At 50.8% G+C, this 20,781-nt stretch overlaps 1 protein-coding gene across 1 annotated transcript in view; it reads right to left on the bottom strand.

Annotated features, from left to right (window-relative positions):
- Positions 1-17,362, bottom strand: part of TNFRSF21 (TNF receptor superfamily member 21) — a 33,770-nt gene extending 16,408 nt beyond the window's left edge. Inside the window, exons 1-3 of the mRNA XM_086461635.1 lie at positions 17,309-17,362; positions 10,897-11,551; positions 8,692-9,189 (exon numbers count right to left, since the gene is read on the bottom strand). Of these exons, the coding sequence (XP_086317761.1) occupies positions 8,692-9,189; positions 10,897-11,551; positions 17,309-17,362 (1,207 nt within the window). The remainder of the gene's footprint in view (positions 1-8,691; positions 9,190-10,896; positions 11,552-17,308) is intronic.
- Positions 17,363-20,781: the final 3,419 nt, after the last annotated feature.

Here is a 20,781-nt window from a genome sequence, read left to right as displayed (position 1 = left end):
AGCAAGGACAGGTCCCACCAGTCCACCCATGACACCTGCGGGAACTGACCTCCACTATCCCAGTACCAATCTGAGCTGCAGCACCTGGAGCTTCCACCACCTACCTACTGACATAGCTATCCCAGAGACAGGCAATATTAATGCGTACACCACATGCAGTGACAAATCCTGACCGTGATAGGCTGGCTGGATTTTTCACAGACCTTGAAGATGAAGCATCATGGGTGGAGAGCACAGCCCAAGGGCACATGCAAGTCAGACAGGAGAACTGCAGTGATGCAGCCAAACCCTCCCCTACATTCAGATAAAAGCTCCAGATTGCTGCAAACCCAGCTCTGTTTCTGAGCTCAGCCCACCTACCTCCTCCAAATATCCTCCTGACTCATGCAAAACACAGCCACAGCAGCCTATTTTTACCTCTGAGCGCACACCGTGAGCCTGCATGTACAAGCAAGCCAGGATGAAGCACATCCAAACTCCAGCTGACAAGACACCACGGCTTGGCCAAATCAGGACTTAGAAATCCCAAATCCCTGACATAAGTACCTTTCCAAAACGCAAAAATTTCACCAACCGCCACCAAAAAGCAGAGACTATTGGAAACTCAGCTGCTCCCTGCCAAATATATTTCAGGTCCTAAACGAGGAGGTTTGGAAGACGCACAAGGTCCTGCAGCTGGGTTGGGACAATCACCAGTATCAGCACAGGCTGGGGGATGAAGGGATTGAGAGCAGCCCTGCTCAGGACAACTTGGGGATATTGGTGGATGAAAAATTGGACACCAGATCGCAATGTGCACTTGCAGCCTAGAAAGGCAACCGTATCCTCGGCTGCATGAAAAGCAGTGTGGCCAGCAGGTCGAGGGAGGTGATTTTTCCCTCTCTGCTCTGGTGAGATCCCACCTGCAGTGCTGCGTTCAGCTCTGGAGTACTCATCATAAGACAGACATGGACCTGTTAGAGCAGGTCAAAGGAGGGACACAAAAATGGTCAGAGGGATGGAACACCTCTCCTATGAGGACAGGCTGGGAGAGTTGGGGTTGTCCAGCCTGGAGAAGAGAAGGCTTCAGGGAGAACTTACTGTGGCCTTTCAGTACTTAAAAGTGAGCTTATAAGAAAGATCAAGGGAGACTTTTTACCAGGGCCTGTAGTTACAGGACAAGGGGCAACGGTTTTAAAATGGAGAGTAGATTTAGACTGGACAAAAGGAAGAAATTTTTGCCATGGGGGTGGTGAGGCACTGGCACAGGTTGCCCAGAGAAGCTGTGGCTGCCCCCTCCCTGGCAGTGTTCAAGGTCAGGCTGGATGGGGCTGGGAGCAACCTGGTGTAGTGAAAGATGTCTTTGCCCATGGCAGGGTGGGGCTGGACCTAGATGATCTTTAAGGTCCCTTCCAACCCAAACCTTTCAATGATTGTAACAAGACCCTTTGTCCAGACAGAAGGACACGCTTACAAAGACTTGTTAGCAATTTTCTAGTTTTCCCATGGAGGACAGTGTTGGCATCAGACCCTCCCAGGAGCCAGTGATTCACGTCCTCAGCAAGTGCTGTTCGGGCAACAAACCACTAAATGGTGATGTCTGGTTTTTGGGTTGTGGGGTGTTTAGTTTTTTTTTTAAAAAAAATCCAAACAATGAAAGTCTTGCAGGGCAGGAAAGGGACTCCTGACAAAGACTTCCCACACGCTCTCTGGAAAATAACCAAACTGGGAAGTCCAGGAAGGGCTGTGATCAGCTACATGTGGTTATGAACATGTTTCAGACCTGGAAACTTGAGGGTCAGCATGAGACAAGACCTCACTTCCCACCACACGCTCTGTGGAAGCCACTTCTATAACAGCACCTTTGGTCCAGCCCTCCCAGGAGCCACACAAACTCCTGCCCACCACCACCACGGGAAGTGGTGCTCTCCCTGCGTGTCTCCCTACGCCGGCGTTGGTGTCTGCAGAGTGGACTTGCTCTTCCTTTGGTTTAAAGGAGAATGGCCAGCATAAGTATTTTATGTAATTATTAAATTTTAAACGGCTTTCGCAGAGTTAAGCTTCATTATAACCCTCTCAGACAGCTGGTAACCCTGAGCAAGCACACTGCCGTGGCCAGAGCCATATAAATATCCAGACACCCACAGATGCCAACCCGAGGATTAAATTCACCTCCTGCATTTCCCCCCACCCCCCAGATAAAGCCTTGGTGTGTGAGGGAAAAAAAAAATCTGTCTTGTTATTTGAGGAGTTATGTGTGAGAGCCTTACTGAGGTGAGAAATCACAGCCCTGCTGGTGCAGAAACTGGTGCTGGGTTTTGGCAAAAAAAAAAAAAAACAAACGTGGGCTCGGTGTGTTTTTCTACAAGGACAACCCTCCTCTCCCCACAGAGCTGCCCTGCCTCTGACACTCTGCCCTACACCTTAACAGGCAGGGACAAATACAGAACCCTTATTAAATGAATCCACGGGCCACTCAGGAATTTTGGCCACAGGACAGTTGGGGTTTTTTTAGGCAAATTTGGGAGCAAACATTCCAGCTTCCCAGGACAGCTTCACACAGCCCTGTGCACACTGCAGACAGATGGCTCATGCAGCAACACCCATTAAAAGTGATCAAGCGCTGGTCTTCAGCACCGGTCCGCAGGCCTGCTAATGCAGTAAGGCTGAGGAGCAAGATATCTATGATTCTGTGATAAACCTGCACATGATCGGGTTTCCTCCTCTCTAAGCAGAACAGCAGCCTCCCTCCTTTGTGTTTTCCAAAGCTCCCTTTCACCATGAAGCCCTGGTCAGCTCCTGCATACACCCTTTGCAAACTACGCAGCTTCCCAAAAGGTTAAGGATGAGTTTGGGGCAAACTTGAGTAGTTTAAGGATGACAGTGTTTCGATCTCATCAAATGTCACCCCGAAGCTCCCATGGCAGAGATTTGCACTGCAGATGAAGAGTTGCTTCATCCCACCCTGAAGCAGATCATCATGCCAGTGTTGGAGCAAACATAGCATGAAATGCAGAGCTCCTGCACAGCCAAACAAGCTTCAGTGAGGGAGCATTCCTGTTCTAAGGCTCAGCAGTACCACAGCATCCATACTCCTTGTGGTGCCTGACACATACCTGCCCCTTCAATTTAACAAGCTCCCTTTCTGCCTGGGTCTCACTTTGCAGAGGCTGACACTAGAGGACCAGCAGACATCTGCAGATGCCAGAAGAGAAACTGCTTTGGAAAAAAAAACCCAACAAAACAAAACAAACAAAAAACCCAAACAAATCACAGAACCAAGACCTTCTGTCCCTCTATTTTGGCAGGTAGACAGACCTTAACCCCTCATCTCATGCTCTGCCTGCCAGGGTCATATTAGGGTTTGCACACAAGCCCAGGGCTGCTCCTCTCCAAGCGTAACCGCAATTACCACATTACGTTAGCAGCAAGGGGCACACCTGCCCTTGTGAGATGCTGCTGGCCATCTCTCTCTCTTTGCCCTGCCTGTGGCATCTGGGCAAAAACCCTTGAGGCCACCACAGTTTGAGACCGGTGAAGCTTTTAACACCAATGCTCCTCCCCATGCTCTGCAGATGTCTAGAAGAGACAGAGTCCCCAGGGGTGCATTTCCACAGCAGCTCCTCTATCCTCACCCCGCCTCCCAGCGTGATGCTCCTGCCACCAAGCTGCAACCCATTCAGGGGTGGAAGGAAAACTACCTCTGCAAAACAAAGCCACCACACTAAGTGGCTTTCACCTCATTTACCCATATGAGCACTAAGAAGGGGTCCTAAAGTAGCAACCGAAGTCACCCCATAGACCTGCAAGTGCCATCCCTGCAGCTGAGCTTCCTTACTTGGGGTAGTAGTTGAATAGGGAGCGACACCACGCATGAGAAGATTATCTCCTGCTGGGTTGTTCCCAGGCACTTGCTTCCCTTCGTTAGGGGACAGATCTATACAAAAGGTTACAGCTATGTGTGGGCTTTTTTAGTCAATGTGCTGTCTCTTTAAAAGAAAAAGAATCAAGTAGTTTTACTCTGATAAGCACCTTCAAACACTAACCATAAATGAGTATATGATTCCATACAAGGACCAACCAAGTAGATCCTGGCTCCCAACATGCTGACAACTGGGCATTCCAACAACTGCACAACCAAGACCTCCACACCCTACACTCCCCATCTTTCTAGCATCACCCCTTAACTCTGATCTTGAGTCATTTTCAGTACACGCTTTTCTACCTGCAGTCAGCTCCATCTTGGCTGCAAACAGCTTTTGCAGAACAGTTTATTTTTCTGATTATTTAGCCAGAGGCTTCCTGGCTTCACTCTCACCACCCACTGCAATAATGTGCAATTACAAGACTCGAAGAAAAATAAAAGAGAAGTGGTATCTTGTGCCAGGCCAGTGCTGCCAAGATCTGTTCTTCAGTCTTTCAACTCCAAAGAAGTCACCAAACTCTCTTCTTGCCTCTTGGCACATCATTTCAGGCAGCTGCTTCTATACACAGGTTTTACCCAAAACCACATTTTACCAGTCTTTGCCTTTCATCACTCAATGGGTGAAAGTCAAAGGCAGCACTACCAGCAATTTCTGCAAGATAGTTTCAAGCCCATTTTCGCGTTTGGCATAGACTGATGCCAAATTTGACATTTCCAAGATGTTCAAGAGACAGGCTTCAATTCCCAATTTTTATTGAAAGGTTTCTGCAAGCTCAATTCCTTGCCTTTGGAAACAGCTGAAGACAGGAAACAGGTATTTACTAAAATAAAGGGATTGTTGAAAAGAAAGTATTTCCAGTGTGTAAGCTGTTCTTAATCTTTTTTAAAAAAAAAAGAACAAACAAGCAGTCATACAAGGTTAAAACCACAGAGCACTATCAGCCCTGTACCCACGTCGTTCAGACACCACACTGATAATTGCTTTGGAAACCTTTGGTGAACTGCTTTTCCCCTTTGGATTCCCATCTGCAGAGCTACAATGCAAGAGCCAGCTGAAGCAGCAAGAAGTCCAGCTTCTCCAACCACAGCTGCACCGTTGGTGTTGCTCTACCTTCTCAATCTCATCTAGAGACCCTGGGGCTCTTCAGAGAGCCCCGGTTGTGAGGACAGACGCGAGGACAAATGTGGAGGTAGGCTGGATGCTAACTCAGGCCATTAGTCATTGCAAGCTCTTCCCAGACCTCTGAACCATTTAATCCAGTGAGAATCATCGGCGTTTGCCGTCTTGGCTGGAACACATCCATGTTAAGGACACAGGTCTAGTTTTAACACCAGCCTCCCAAGCTACTGCTATTTTTATGTTTGGGCTGTTATTTCAGGCATGTATTATGACCAGAGAGAGCATGGGGCATAGACACCAGCTCACGGGGAGATGAGGACAAGTGAAACACCCCATGATAACAACCACTGTTCAGGATCACACACCTATCTCAACTATTTAAGGAATTCAGCACATCAAGTGCCTTCAGGAACTGTGCAAGAGTTTGAGCCACTGCTTCCACGCTAAAATCCTCCTCTTTTGGGAAGGAGCCCAACCACAGCAAGATGTCTTTGTTTCAGCACCGAGCAGTGCTGGTGCCACCCTGACCATGCTTCACCCAGAACTGCTGGGTTTCAGCAATTGGTAATAAAATCCTCCAAACAGGCAAAGCCTTGGATGTCTGTCTGGTGCCATGGTAGTCTTGAGGGGTGCCAGTGCAAGGGCAGCCGCCCAAGCACAGCTCCTCCAAGCAGAGGCAGCAGTGCCTACGTCAGATCCAGTCTTCCCTTTCAAAGGTTAAAGCTGTTTATCGAAAGATTAGGAGGGAGGAGATGGTAAACTAGGAGGAAGCGGGGGGAGACTGTGCGCGACAGCTACGCACACAGGCTTTGCCCCAGCAATAAACACACCCCAACCCCTTGCTGGCATGGCCAGCCAACATATAGGTGGGGAGCTCATATGGATGTGGGTGCACTGCCAGCACCAGACCCCAGGGCTTCACCCCCAGAAGATAATTTAAACCTAACTGCTTGCCCTCCAAAAGTGCAACCACAAACCAGGCTGGCACCTGAAGACCTGGGGAGCAGCTCTGGTAGTCACATCTCTGGAGGTTTTGCTCTGGCTGCCTACCACAGAGGGATCTGCATTAGCAGCATAGGAGGGGAAAGATTTCCTCTCTGCCACAGCCTGAAGTTTGATCCTGGTTATATTTACCCTTGTCTGAAATGCTGTTTCAGGATGAAGCATGGTTTGGGTACAAACACTGCTGGAGCAGCAGAAAGCTAAGCCATGACGCTGCAGCTCTGCCATACATCTTAGCTGCACACCCAGTTATTAAATAAAAGGTCAATTCCTCTATGGCACCACATCTTCTCTTGTTTCAAGTAAACAGTCTTAAGAACCAGACATTTCAGCAGGAAAACCAAAGAGGGATTTATACACCACCATGGAGAAGAACAATTTACATATCTGACAGGACAGAACACCACCACCAAGTAAGAACTAATGAGCAAGGAGGCCCTTCCACTTCACGCAACACAATTTAGGCAACACCAGAGCTGCACTAAAAGCAAGACAAAGCATTAATTGGTTTGCACTCGTCTGTCTGCCCTCATTGCCCGAAGTTCAACTGAGGACATTCAGCAGCAGGAAGAAGTCATGAAGCCGCCCATGCCAACACAGAACGACTGGGACGGATGGGCAAAACTGCCCAGCCAGGTGTGCAGAGTAACACGGCAATTCGCCTCCAGACCCAAGAGACTTGATCAGATAGCGGGCCAGTTTATCACCTAAGTGTGGTTTTGCTGCTACATCCAGCTTATTTCCCAAGACAAGGCAAAAACTTAGCAAATACCTCGTGAATTTGATGCACTACCTGAATTCAGCTGTGGAAGGAATCACAGAGAAGACCAGAACAACTCACCTTGGGAAGCACATGATGACCCATGAATGATGATGTCCCCTAAAGGATGACAAGATCTGGGAGGTGGGGTTATACATAAATGGGCTAACATTACCTCACCGCATATCACCTTCTCTTACCCACCTGGTTTCTTTAACCTGAATCATGCTTGGTGACCAAATGCACAGCACTGCCCACAAAGGCAGTTCTAACGTGGCCTCCAGGAGAAGGTCCAGCTGCAGCACAGGCATTTTGGCATAAGGTCTGAAACACCAGGTTAGAAACCAGAGCTGCACCTGCTCCAAGCAACTTTGTCTGGTGCCTGCCCTCAAGCACTCCCTCCCCAGTATAAACTCAGCCTCCGCTCTGAGATGCTTCAAAAACCAGGAAAGTGTCAGAAATTCAACCAACTGGTAATTAATGTCTTGGAGAAAAAAGTTAGCAACAACCAGTCACTTTTGGACAATAAGCCGTGGCCAAAGCCATGTAGTATTTCTGCTAGTGCCCGTGAATAAGGATGTCTAATGAGGTTCTGCAACCCCGTGGCAGATCACTCAGCATAAGCTCAGGGACCATGCTTCGGGTACCACAGATTTTAGTGACAATCAAGTGCAGGGGCTATCGGAAAAAGTTATTGCAAATAGAAAAAAGGTCATGAAACTGCACCTCAAGAATTCAAGAGTTAAAAGGAAACTTGTAAGTAGCACAAACACAGGGGAAGGTACAAAACTAATTCCAACAAGACCTTACTGGTTCTATAAATGCATTAATGAAGGCAAACAAAGTGTAGGCCTATTAATCAGCAGGAAGGAGAGAGTAGATGACAGAAGTCTCCCTACTCAAAGCTTTCTTTGCTTTGCACTTAAGCACTCAAAGGTGACTTTCATCAAGGACTGATCTCTCTTAAACCTTCCAATCTTTTTTCAATCCATTTGTTTGGCCCTCCTTGTTAAATGTACTCTTCTAAAGGTTAACTGTGAATGGATGTTTAAGGTTGAGCAACCTCAACCCAAAATAACGACTCTCCGCACAGGGTCAGAATTGCCAACGCAGCTTTGCCGAGGAAGACATGCATCCTTCCAGGGAGATCACGGCTGCTTCATGCTCATGTTCATGCCACCATTAATTTATCATTGATTTCTACAAATTTCAATTTAGTGACCACAACTAGTCACCTTTAAAGTCTCATCAAAAAGGCGACAGCAAGTCACCCACCAAAGGAACAGAAAACACTACAAAGCAGAGCCTCCAGGAAGACCTCACAACACTCACGAAGCTGCACACCTCCACGACACAGCCTTTAAGGACAACCTTCCTGGCTCCAGCCAGGGCAAAGGGCTGGAGACACAAGCCAGCAGTCAGGATTTAGGGCTAAGAACCTGCAAATGTGGTGCTGCCAAGAGGCAGGGGATGACTCAGCCTTCCAGAAACAGACAGGGTGAGGTAAAAAGGACAACACGAAAGACAACCAGACCCACACCTGCGTCACCAAGAAAATAAGGAGAGTGTGAAACAGAAGTGGAAAGGAGGGCAGTGCAGGGAGCCTTCATTCAAGATCCTTCTACCAAGGATGGGTGGGAAGGTGAAGGAGAGGAGCTGGACGAGCAGGTGACATTCCCTCCACTAACCCTCCCTGCAGGAGCAGGGACACACCATGAGAACAAGCCAAGGACAAAGAAATATCTAAGGAATCAATATATATGGGCTTTGTCCTCAATACAAGACCCAGCAAGTCAGAAAAGCAACCGGTCAACTCCACTGGACGTGGAGGTGGCCTCTCCAAAGCACTGTGCGGGACAGTGGAGAGGACACTACTCGCCACGGCCCCCAGTCACTACTGCTCACCATGCCCGTTGCAGTAATAGATCCACTTCTCCCTGTTCTGCGTGGGGGTGGTGGACTTTTTCATAATAGCTTTTTCCACAATGGCACTGGGATCTTGCCTGGGTCCCTTCTTCAGAGTCCGTGAGCTCTTCCTGACGCTGCAGACGACAATAACCACCAGGACCAGCAGCAGGAAGAGGACAATCATCCACGGCAAGTGTTCATTGATGTCGAAGTGCTGGTGGATGTTCTGTGGACCTCGCCGGGGGGGCCTGTATGGGACACTGGACTTCTCACCCCCCACCATCTCCAGCGATGGCTGCTTCTCCAGCGCTTGGCTGGTCTGCTTGTGCCGGTAGCTCTGTGCCTGGCTGGTTGTGCCGGAGCCTGTGAGGGTCCCACCGGCACCAACCGTCTCGTTGGCAGAGGTTTCATTGTAGTAGTCTGCCGGCTCCACCATGCTGCTGGACGCTCGTGGCACTGGAGAGGGGACAAAGTCAGGAACTGAAGAGTTCAGACCTGCAAAAGGTGAGGAGAGTTCAGCGTCACGGCACCGGAGACAGGATAGAGCATCACATCACAGTCTAAGACCTGCCTGAGCATCTGCTTGGCCAGCAGACAGAAACCCAACGCCAGGCAGTGAGAAAGGGAAGAGGTGAAGTTGAGGTTTGGCTCTGGGAACAGATGGGTACAGTTACAGAGGTAGGTTCAAAGTAAAATTGACCCTTGTTGGTTAAGGCTAGTGGCAGCTCATTAAAAAAAAATATTATTAAAGGCATGTTGTCAATCTGTGTTCGCCCCACATTCAGTGTTTCTCAGAAAACCTACAACTTTGAGTTGTTTTTTCTTTCTTAAGTTTATCAACATTAGTTTTACTCCAGTTGTGGACTTTGGTATTTGGGCTAGAAATACATGACAATTCAGAGGCTTAGCATCTCTCTAGTGGGTTGTGTTAAGGAAGCACAAAATTTTTTATCAGCACTGTAAGCAGCTGTGGATGCAACAACAATACATGTTTCTCAAGCACCATAAGAAACCAAACTTCTCCCTAAGAGCTACTTTCCACCTTTATTGAGTTTTTTAATCAGCCCACCGCTCTCAGGTCCCAGCAAGATGGATGACCAAAGTCTGGTGAGAAGAAGGGCTCTTGGGGCAAAAACTAGAGCTTACTCTGGAAACTCAGCTTTTGAAGATCATGTCTCATCCCAGCTGAGCCAGAGAGCGGGTGTAACCACCTGTAACCCAGTTTTTGCCTCTGACTTGGTTACCCAAAACACTCTGATCAGGATACAAACAAGGTAAAAGTTAAAGTGTTTTCCCAACTATCTACAGTTGATTTCAAAGTTCAGGAAACACCCTCCTGTCCTCTCCCAGTGACTCAAAGTCATATCAAGCTTTGAGACCTAACAAAGGAGAAGCACTGGGAGCCTACCACTGTCAGCACTTCCCTGCTATTGTATTCACCAGCTCAGGTGTGCCGGCTACTAGAAGTTGTATTTTTTTTAATAAAATGCCCCATTTGAGATACTGTAAGGAGGTTGTTTCCCAGGGAGTGCTGAGGACCACCTCAAATGGAGTCCCACTGCAATCAGCCTTGGCTAAAACACCTCCATAAAGACTGTGATGATGTATCATTCCCAATTAAACAAGAGAATGGGGATTTCAATCTGGTTCTCCCCACCAGTGATAACTAATAGAAATCTTAGAGGTTAAAGAAAAAATTTATGGCATAGCCTAGGCTCCTGGAGGCCTGTTTTGGCAATGGTTCCTGGTCAAGCTGATATGCTGGCACAGTATGGGGCAAAACGCAGCAGGGAAAGCATGGGCAGGAAAGCAGTGAATTCATCAGGAAAGCAGTCTGGTGGAGCAAAGCTCCTGTCCTGCTGGAGTTTCCCTGCTGCACCCTGCTCAGGTTTGCCACAAATGCACCAAGCCTTGTGCCAGCACAACACACAGATGGGAAAAGTGGCTAGGGAACGTGGTCTCCTTTCAGGCCAGCCAGGAGGCTAGTCACGACTATAGTCTCAGTGAAAATGTTATTAAACACGTTTTAACACAAGTCAGGGCAACCTGATGCACTCTAGAGCTCCCTTTTGGCCAGCAAGCAAAAGCACTACCCATGCTTTAGACCAGGTTGCCCTTTAACAGCCTAAAGCCAACCCTGACCAGGGCAGGAATCCAATCCCACAATCAAAACCACATCCACGTTTCAGTGGTGGACATTACCTTTGGGAAGAGGAGCGGTTGGTGGAACTTCATAGGGCTCTTCACCTGCTTCAGTGCTTGACGAAGTCAAAGACGTGTTCGGAAGAGACGCTGGAGAACCACAGACATTGTCACTCTCCTTCGTCCCTGGCTTGATGACCACCATGTTTTTCCCAAAGCAGTCAGTGTATGTTTTGCACTTCATCACACTAGAAGGCACATCAGAAAAGGTACCACGAGGGCACGGCTTGCACCTAACGTCTTCCGTCTCGGTTCCTTTCTTGCGGACGCCCCAGCCGACCGGGCACACCGTGTAAGGGACGCAGGTATCGTTCGTCTGAAACGTACCAGACAGGCAAGTGCACTCGCGGTCAGTCAAGGCAGTACAATGAATTTTCTCAATCATTGGCAGTTCACAAGGTTTTCTACAGGGGTGGCACCGCTCTATGCCGTTCTCATGCTTGGTAAAAGTTCCATCTGGACAAGGGCTGCACTCTCTTAAGGTACTCTTCGTACAATGTTTAGACACGTAGGTTCCTGCAGGACATTTGTCGCAGATCAGCTCTTTGTTGGTGGCATGGTCAAAGTGGCGGTACTTGCCAGGGGAGAGGCTGATGGCATTCTGCTCGGAGGTCAGCTTTGACTGACCATCAGTGGTGCCAAGGAGCATGAGCAGCTGGAAGACAGACAGGAGGTATTAGTCAACAACAGTGTGCGACCAGAGCCCTCTCTGCTGGTGATTCCCTTGCATGATCACAAGGGATGTCCCAGAGCCATGGGACCATGGAGATGTTTCTACACCAAGGGTTGGGAGCTCAGCGAGATCAGGGTAGAAGAGAACTGGTACAGACAGCGGCATGCTCTCCAGATGCATCGCCAGCTACGGCTATAATTCCTTAAATTTGACACCACACTTCTCAGAGAGACTAAGCATCATTTACACTGACACCCTGCCAGGGCGGTAAATACTGCTAATTGTGTTTCAGCAGTACGTGCTACCTGGCCACCCCAGGAGAATTCAGACCAGCTTTGCATTTCAAGGCTGAGAGGCTCCAGCACGAGCCAGGCGCTTGCTGAGAAGCCAAAAAACACACGCAGGTGGTAGCTCTGACCTGTAAAACTTTCCTCCTCTGTATTTATTAATCTGCACTTGTTCAAATAGTTACCTTTCTAAGTAACACAAACCAGGATGAAACGTGGGCTAGCAGCCATTAACCGGACTATTTCTCAGCCCCTCTGCCCTTCCGTGATTTTTTTATGACCCTGTGCAAGCACAGGTTTTGTGAGACCACAAGGGATGTTCTGCTTCGAGCCTCCAACCACATCTGAACCCACGTTAAACTGGATGTGTTAGCAACAGGACAGAGAACCCAATGCTATTTTTAGGCACTCGGAGGAGCTCTGCTGTAACTTGGTTCCTCATTGCATCAGATACAGGAAAAAGGTCTCCAGTTTTTAGACACTGAACTGCACCCAGCTGGGCTTGGCTAGATAATGGCTACGAATCTGTTTACCCATTTCCAATCTCAGGGCCTTATTCCCTTAATTCCCTTGCATCGCGGCTGCTCCATCCACCAAGCGGGACCTCTGCTTCCTCCAGAAGACCTCTGGTGCATGGATTTAATGTCAGTTATGCCAGCACAGGTAAGAGACCAAGAACAAAAGGCGTATGAAAAGAAAGGCTGACGCAACCTCTACAACATGCAAGGCAAGAGGAAAAAAACCCACATTTTCAAACAGCTGTGGGATGAGTTCGGAAGGAGAGAGGAACAAGCCAACGTCTCCCTGAATTTCCAAAGGTGCTTTCCTACACTGAAGGTAAAAAGACCAGAGACCCTAATGCTTTTCAACTGCACAGCCAGGCACATAAATCACTTGGCTATGTTATACAACTCCTCGCCTCTTGCTCTGCTACCTATTCTGGGATACCAGCCAGCAAGAATATATTCAGAAGGGAAAAAACAAAAATCCTCCCAACAACATGACTCTGCAGAAGGCCCACCGCGGCAGAGCCGCAAGCCGCACCGCATCATTTTTGGTGCAGTCTCTTGCTTCCTGGAAACACACAGCACATTCCTGTTTCACCTGCTAAATAATTTACAGCTCGGGATTTGTACAAAACACTTCAATTTTTTTTTTTTTTTTTTTTTTTTCCTCCTAAAGCAGCAATTACAGAGCAGGCAGAAGCAGGCAAGCCCGCAGGAGCTGACGAGGATCCTGCAGCGGCCAGGCTAATTACAGCACGTCAAATTAAAAAGCGGGGCTGCCCTGGCAGGCAGCAAAGGCTTACAGGATGCATTTTATTTTTCCCCTCCCCTAAGACATGATTTAACCAAGTGCTTAGCTGGCTCTAAGGAAACCTGCCACCCGTAATCTTCATGACGCCACCCTGAATTAGCAAACCAGATGCAGCAGGATTCGGAGGTTGCGTGGGGGGTCACCTGCATTATTCATCCTCCTCCCCGTGCCAGCGCCAAGCAGGACAGGGTGTTGGGAGAGGCAAGACAGGCAGCGGCTCTCCTGCCTTGCCGGGGATGAGCTGCATGCTGCCATCTCAGATCCAGATTTCTCCGTCTGCATCAAGCCAGACCTCAGGAAACCCACGGACAACCCCACTAATAAGCACATGCCACGGGTCCCATCCTGCTCTCCCTTTTCTTCCCATTTCCAGCATCCTTCCATCACTGATCCAGGTAACTAAAGCCAGTGGGACCTGTGCTACCATAACGGCACCAGGTTTGGTTTTGGGTTTGTGGGGCTTTTTTTAAACCCTATCTATCTCAAGCAAAGTGGCACTGGCGCTTTTGAACATCTCCAGATCTTCAGCTGCACATGCTCTTCCAAGCTTAGGGACAACAGCAAGTCCCAGCGGGGGAGGGCTAAGCAGCATTGAGCATTCACTATTGATTCAGATTGGCACTTCTGGTCCCTAAAAAAAGCCAGCTGCCCGGATTTCGTGGCTGGCACCACTCAAACCTCTGAAAGAGGCAGCTGGGAGCAGGAGGACACCTTCAACAAAAAGGGGTGTCTGCTGGTTTGTTCCCTCATCCTCAGGACTGCCCAGCAGCAGGCAAAACCAGCCCTTTCTGGCCGATACACTCAGTTCCACCCAGTTTTGGTGGCAAAAGCAACGGAGTAACGAAACGAGCTCTGCTTAGCCACTGGATTTCAGCTCATTACTCCAATACCAAAGAAAGTGTACAGGGTAACAAAACCACACAGAAAAAAGCAATCGGTGTAAGATAACACCAAAAAGCAGATTTGGTTTCAAGCAGTTTTGGTGCTGCTCTCTGTGCCCGACGCAGGAGCAGCTCTTGACAAAGAAGCCAAAAGGGTCAAGCGAGATGGGGTGGCCACGATCCCAAAGAGCATCCCCAGCTCAGCATCAATGTCCTGTGCCACATGGGCAAAGGCACTTCCCAGCCACCTTCACCTATTCCAACACGTGGAGGTTTTATGGTATGAGGAAAGCAGATCAGGTTGGGGAACACTCATTTTCACCTCCCCACACCGAGGAAAAGGCCCAGACCAGGGGACCTTTGTGCTTGGCTGCAAATAAACCCCCAAGCCAGCAGCTTCCTGCAGTTGTTGCGGGCATGACCCACCTCACCACCGCCCAGCTTGATGCCTCCATCACCCTCTCAAATAACTGCATGCTGCAGGAGAGACCAGATGAGCAATTTGCACAGTAAATAGTTTTTAGGGGCCCACAAGCTTGCTGGGCACATACACAGGGGGTGTGGGTGGGAATGCAACGGCGCCTTCAGGACCCAAACCCGCTCAGTGGCCCAAGGAGTCAAACCACCAGCAGAAAATCGGTGGATCAACAGGTATTTGTGTCCTGAAACGGGGTGACACCTTGAGAGAGTCATAATCCTGGGTTGTGTACAGTGCTGCCCCGCTGTCAGCCCTGCCGGGAGACAGCAATAAACCTAAAAAAAATTTTTAAAATGTAAAAATAATTTAAAAAAATAATAAAAAAAAAGACAAAAGCCAGCTAAATGCAGGGCACTTGGCCCCAGTAGAGAAGAGCAGGAGCAGAGAGCCACAAGTGAGCAGGGACCAGCAGTGCTAAACTGATACTCTGGGAACTATTTCCAAGCAAAACCAGCAGAATTTGGTAGAAATGGCAGCTGACTCCACAGCGATGCCTTGGCACAGGTCGGGGACGGGCTGCACAGCCCACCGCCCTTCCGGCAGGTCAGCTGCACCCTCTGCCAACCAGCACCGGGAAGTCCCTTACGACATTAAAGGAGGAAAAAAAAATAAATTATAAAACAAACCCAGAAAGACAAATAAACCGGTCTGGAAGTTTTATGATAACTTTGCAGCAGGAGGAGCCCTGCACTCCTGCTTTGCCCACTGTAAAAAGGATCAAGTTACTCACTCTGAAAAAAAGTTGCCTGTGAAGAGAGTATCGAAGAGCAAAGCAAGTTTCTGCTTCTTGCAACACAACCAGCTATTTCAGCTGGTTTGGGGTTTGTGAAACCGAGAGTCCGGGGCTTACCCTGCTCAGCAGTCCCTTTACTAGTTCTTGAGAGTGAAACGCAGGCAGCTGAGCATGCTGAAACAGCAGCACCAACCGGCACATCTGGTCCCCACAAAGGAAACCCCAGCAGCTATTCCTGCAGCCAGCACTGACCAGAGCTCACAAGCACCCCTGGCAGCCACGGTTTTGCTCCAAGCAGATGAAATCCCCCAGGCTCCTGTAAGCCTCAAGTCAAAGCAAGGCAACATCACCAAGGTTCAAGGCAAGGGCATTTGGGGAGATGTTGGAAACCACCTTGCGGGAGCTGGCGGGTCCCCGAAGCCCACAGCAAGCAATGGAAACCACAACCAACACCAGCCTTTCCGTCCATCCACTGCTGAGCGCCTATCGCCCAAAAACCAAACGGCCGAGCGGTTTCAGGTTTGCTGCACCAGTAAGAGACCCACCAACTACTGATTTGAAAGTACTTCCATGGGGCTAGAAAGACTTTAACTCCTTGTGGGGCTGAAGGTAATTGCCCAAAATTTTGAAGATGAAGATGTCAGCTGAAGAAAGCCTGGCCAATGGCCAAGGGAGCATCCTGCCAGCTCGCAAGCAAATGGGAATCCTGTCTTACAGCTCGTTGCTTGTATGATCAGCACATGCAGAGGTCTGAGTACATGCGTGCACAAGCAATACATGCACACATTTGCTCAGAGTCTCAGCTTCATTTTGCAAAACTGCTGCTGTATTTCCCTACACCTTTGTATCACTTTTTCCCTCTCTTCCCTCTATACCCGCCATTCCCAACTGACCTCCAGGATCCCAGCTGGAGCTCCATACCTCAAGCTCTGCATCAGCATCTCATCTTCCAGACACGCAGCAGCACCCTCCTCTCCCAGCGGGAAACTGGTGCTCAGGAGCACCCAGCCAGCACCATGCACAGACCCTGGCTGCTCCGCTGCCACGTGAAGTTACCCTTTGCCTTCAAAGCAATGAGGCTGTTTCCCGGCTAATGCTCTCCCAGCTTTAGATTATTTTTTTGTTTACTCGGATTCCTGTCGAGCCAGCACCAGCTTGCTAAGAGCCACCTTGAGTTCAAGAGCAAGTGCACTCCTCAGTTACACAACCCAGCCGCAGCAGCTGCGGCGTGTGCCTGACACACCGAATTACCATCTCTCCCCAAAAAGACAGGATGTAGCCCTAAAGCACTGATTGGGAAGGGCCCTACCTGGGAAGGTAAACCTGGAGGTGAGGAACCTGCCAAAAAAACCATTTCTGTGTTAAGTCAGGGCAGCTGCCTGCAATTAGCGGCGGTGAGTTCTGCTGCCTGTCCAAAGAGTGGCAAGAAAAGCAGCTGGCGGGTATGGATGGATGAATGGATGGATGGAAGGATGGACGGACCCCAGCCCAGCGGTGAGCTTTGGGAGGGGGGCGACGCAAGGATGCGCTCAGACCTCGAGGTGCGGCACTGCCCGGGATGAAGCCTCGGGGGAGGATGCCGCCTGCAGTAAAACGGGGATGGAGAGGCCGGAGCTGGGGATATCGCACCCAGCCGGTGTCCGCTGCCGGGCTGCGGGGGCTGGGTCAGGCAGCACCCCCGGGGAAGGCGCAGGGGAGCACCCGCCCACCCCACGGCGCCGCGGAGAGGGGGGAGAGCAGGACACCTAAATACACACGTACCCCCCAAAACCACACCCCTACCTACCTGCCCCCCCCCCCCCCCCCCCCCCCCCCCCGCCACGAGGCAGGCAGCACACCCAACCCTCCCCCCCCCCCCCCCGGGGCCGGAGGCGCGGGCGGGCAGCCCCGCACTGCAGCACATACCGCCCTCCCCCCCCCCGCCTCCGCCCCGGCGGACCCGCGGATCTTGCGCGGGAGGCGCCGCTGCGCCCGCGGAGCGCGCAGGGACGGACGGACGGACCGACACTCCTCCCACCCACCCCCCACCCCCTCTCCACTCACCGTGAGGAAGCCGGCGGCGGCGGCGGCGTTCCGGCACACCGCGGCGGCCCCCATAGCGGCGGCCGGGGCCGGAGCCGCCGCGCAGCGCAGCGGGCGAGGCGCTGCCCGTCCAGCCGCGCTGCCTTACGCGGCGGGGCGGGGGGCCGGCGGCGGCCGGCGCTGGGGGCAGGCGCCCATGGCGGCGGGCCGGGGCCGGGGGCCGGGGCCGGGCGGGGCGGGGGCCCTGCCGCCCGCCGCGCTCCCACCTGCCTGCGGGGCCGCCGGCTGCGCACTGCCGCGGCGGGGCGGCGCGCACGTGGGGCGGCGCGGCGGGGCGGGGCGCCTTTTGTGGCGTCACCCGGCCGCGCAAGGCAGCGCGCAAGGGCGCCCCCCCCCGCGCAGCGCAGCGCAGAGCAGCGCCCCCCCCTCCCCCTGCCCCCCCGCGCCTCCAGCCCTTCCACCGGGGGTGGCTGTGTGGGACCCCGCGGGTGGGAGCGCTGCGGAGGGCTGCGGGGGCAATGGCTGTGCTCGGGCATCGCCCTCCGTCCCCTCCCTGCACACGCGGCCGGGCAGTTTCTGTGCCCCGCGGTGGTTTTGCTTGGGGGAACGTGAGGAAAAACTTCTGTGAGGGTGGCGGAGCGCTGGGACAGGCTGCCCAGGGAGGGTGTGGGGTCTCCTTCCCTGGAGATATTCAAAACCCACCTGGACCTGATCCTGTGCGACCTGCTCTGGGTGACCCTGCTTTGGCAGGGGCTTGGACCAGATGATGTCCAGAGGTCCCTTCCAACTCCTACCATTCTGTGATTCGGTGCAGCTCAGCCACCCGAAGGCTGCAAGCATGTAGAAACAGCAGGGTGGTAATTGTCCAACAGCGACAAATTTTGGGGTGGGATTTTTATATTCTTTTTTTTTTCTTCTTGTTCTCCAGCATCAGACTAGACATAAGGAGGAAATTTTTTACAATGAGGGTGGTGAAACACTGGCACAGGCTGCCCAGAGAGGTGGTAGAAGCCCCATCCCTGTAAACATTCAAGGCCAGGTTGGACGGGGCTCTGAGCAACCTGATCTAGTTGAAGACATCCCTGCTCACTGCAGGGTGGTTGGAACCAGATGACCTTTAAAGGTCCCTTCCAGCCCAAACCACCCTATGATTCTATGAACATGTAGCACGTTTTCTGTGATGGAGGAGTGCGTCAAGGAGCAGACACATCCCCCCATAAATGAGGATTAGGTGGAAGCTGAGGGTGGCCACAGCACAGGCAGATCCTGCAGCATCTGCACTGAGTGGGCAGAGCAGGGTGCTGGGCACAGTGTCCATCGATGGCCATTGCAAATGATGGAAACAGGTCCAGGTCTGTCCAGGGACTCAGGAGGAGCAGGAGATGGGGCCAGAGACAGGGCTGGAAAGGCTGCAACACAAGTACAAGGTGTTTCCAGGAGACAGGAAAAGAGATGAGGCTTCAGGGAGGGTCCAAGGTCCAACAGGAGACCAGGTCAGGAGCAGGGGAAGCCCTAGGTAAGGCTGATCAGGGCCTTCAAGGCTTATGAGTGCACCAAATCAAGGTATTATATGACTCTACACTGCTGGGTGTCTACTGAGGAAAACATTCAAACATCTGATTTCCAGAGCTTGCAGAAGTCCTATTGACCAACAGTCATCTTCTGGAGGCATCCTGAAGGCAGATGAAACAAGGGTGTGTTTCAGCGCCACACCAAGTGAACAGCACAGAACTCCTGTGAATGACAGAAAATCTAAAAAAAAAAAAAAAAAAAAGCAAAAAAATAGTGGTGCTCTTGCTTTGCCAGGTTGTGAGTTTCATCCAAACCTTTCTGAAGCCCACAAGAAGCCTCCTCCTGATTTCAGGGAGGTTTGAATTCAGCTAGAAAGCTCCTCTTCCAGCCAAGGTGAACTTTTTCTCCCTGTACTTTCTCCATATTGAATCCTGGAAGGGAGCAATGATCCTTGGGAGCCTGGGAATGAGCCCGGAGAAGAGCTTCCCTCCCTGAGCCGAGGTGGCAGTGGCAGGACTGCAGCTCCCAGGAGGGGACAAGACAGACCGTGTCACATGTGCAGGGAGAGGACCTTCCTCCACAGCTGGCTGTGCTGCTGCACAAGTGCTGCAGAGCCCTGCTTTGGGCTTTGCCTTCCCCCGGGGCCACCAAACCCAGGAACAACATGCTCTTCCCAGGAGGTCAAGGGAGGGGAGCTTCATCCCAAATAGAGATCACGATGCAAAGCAAGACCCAGTAAGGCTGCCCAGAAGGAAATTTGGGATGCTCATCACTGCTTTTAATTGGAAATAAATTGGGCAAATAATAGGTGATAACACAACTGTGTCAACACCAGAGTTGTGGATGGTGGAGGGGATTTTAAGTTTAAAAATATGCAGCTTCTGATAAAAGTCTTGCCCTGCTGGTGTCGAGCTAACCGGGCTGGCTGTGTCTGGGCTAGAAGAGAGTTTGAAATGCCCCGGCAGCACCAACCCACGCTATATCCACCAGCAGTTTGAAAGGCAGTGTTCAGATTGTATTAGGGAAAAGCAGAAAAATAATCATCCGGAGGTTGGAGTGACTCAGGGGATTGGCAATAAGATGGATCATATTACTGCCGTGGAATGGATTCCAATTAGTTACATCCGCTTTTAATTATTATTATTTATACAGAACCTAAAGGCAGTCCACAGATTATCCAAAAATGCGCAGGCTGATCTGTAAATCCCCCATCCCACCCCCCCTCGTAGCCCCTGTAATGACAAACACCACTGCCTAGACTGGTTCATACTGGCTGCAACATAAGTTGCTTGTTAATGTCCAGCTTGCTGCATCTCCTTTTCTCACTCTTTGGAAGGAAAATAGGGAAGTGAGTGACCGAGGCTGGAGTTTCATGTTATGTGTTTGTGGCAGCAGTGGCTCAAGAAGTTCCTCCCCCCCTCCCTGCATTTGGTTCCTTTTTCCCCCTTGTGCCACCGCATGAGCCATGCAAATACAGGCCTGCGGGATCAACCAGGTCAGTGAACTGGTAACTGTTAAAAAAAAACCCAAGAAAAAGGGTATTTTTAATCAAAGTTGGTGAACCTCGCTGCTCATGTTGACCAGAGACCCCTGGGTCTTTGCTTAGATGGTGGCAGGAGTCTGAGTGAGCGATGGACACCCACTGACCCGGTTTGCCACCAGAAACCATCTTCTCTTCAACGGCCAGCTCTCCTCTCTTGGGAGGAAAAGCCTGTGGTCCTGCTTAGTCATCTGAGGCTGTTTAAAACACGTTCATGAAATGGGAGGAATTGTTTCACCAAAAGAACTTTTTTTGGTAAACGTTAAAGAATACGCTACAGAAACGTCACTTGCTTCATCCTGCAGAAACCAGAAGCGTTTTGGGAAGTGATTTCTCATCACTAATTTGCAATAAGAGAAGCCAGGCTAACGGGGCTGACTATAATTTACTTTCAGGCTTTTTTATTCTCTGTACATGGACCATCACTTCCACATCTCCTGTA

This window comes from Leptosomus discolor, chromosome 2, assembly GCF_034619465.1.
Source record: "Leptosomus discolor isolate bLepDis1 chromosome 2, bLepDis1.hap2, whole genome shotgun sequence".
Lineage (NCBI taxonomy): Eukaryota > Metazoa > Chordata > Aves > Leptosomiformes > Leptosomidae > Leptosomus > Leptosomus discolor.
The sequence above is the reverse complement of the archived record's forward strand: the minus strand, read 5'-3'. Positions and strand labels throughout refer to the sequence as shown.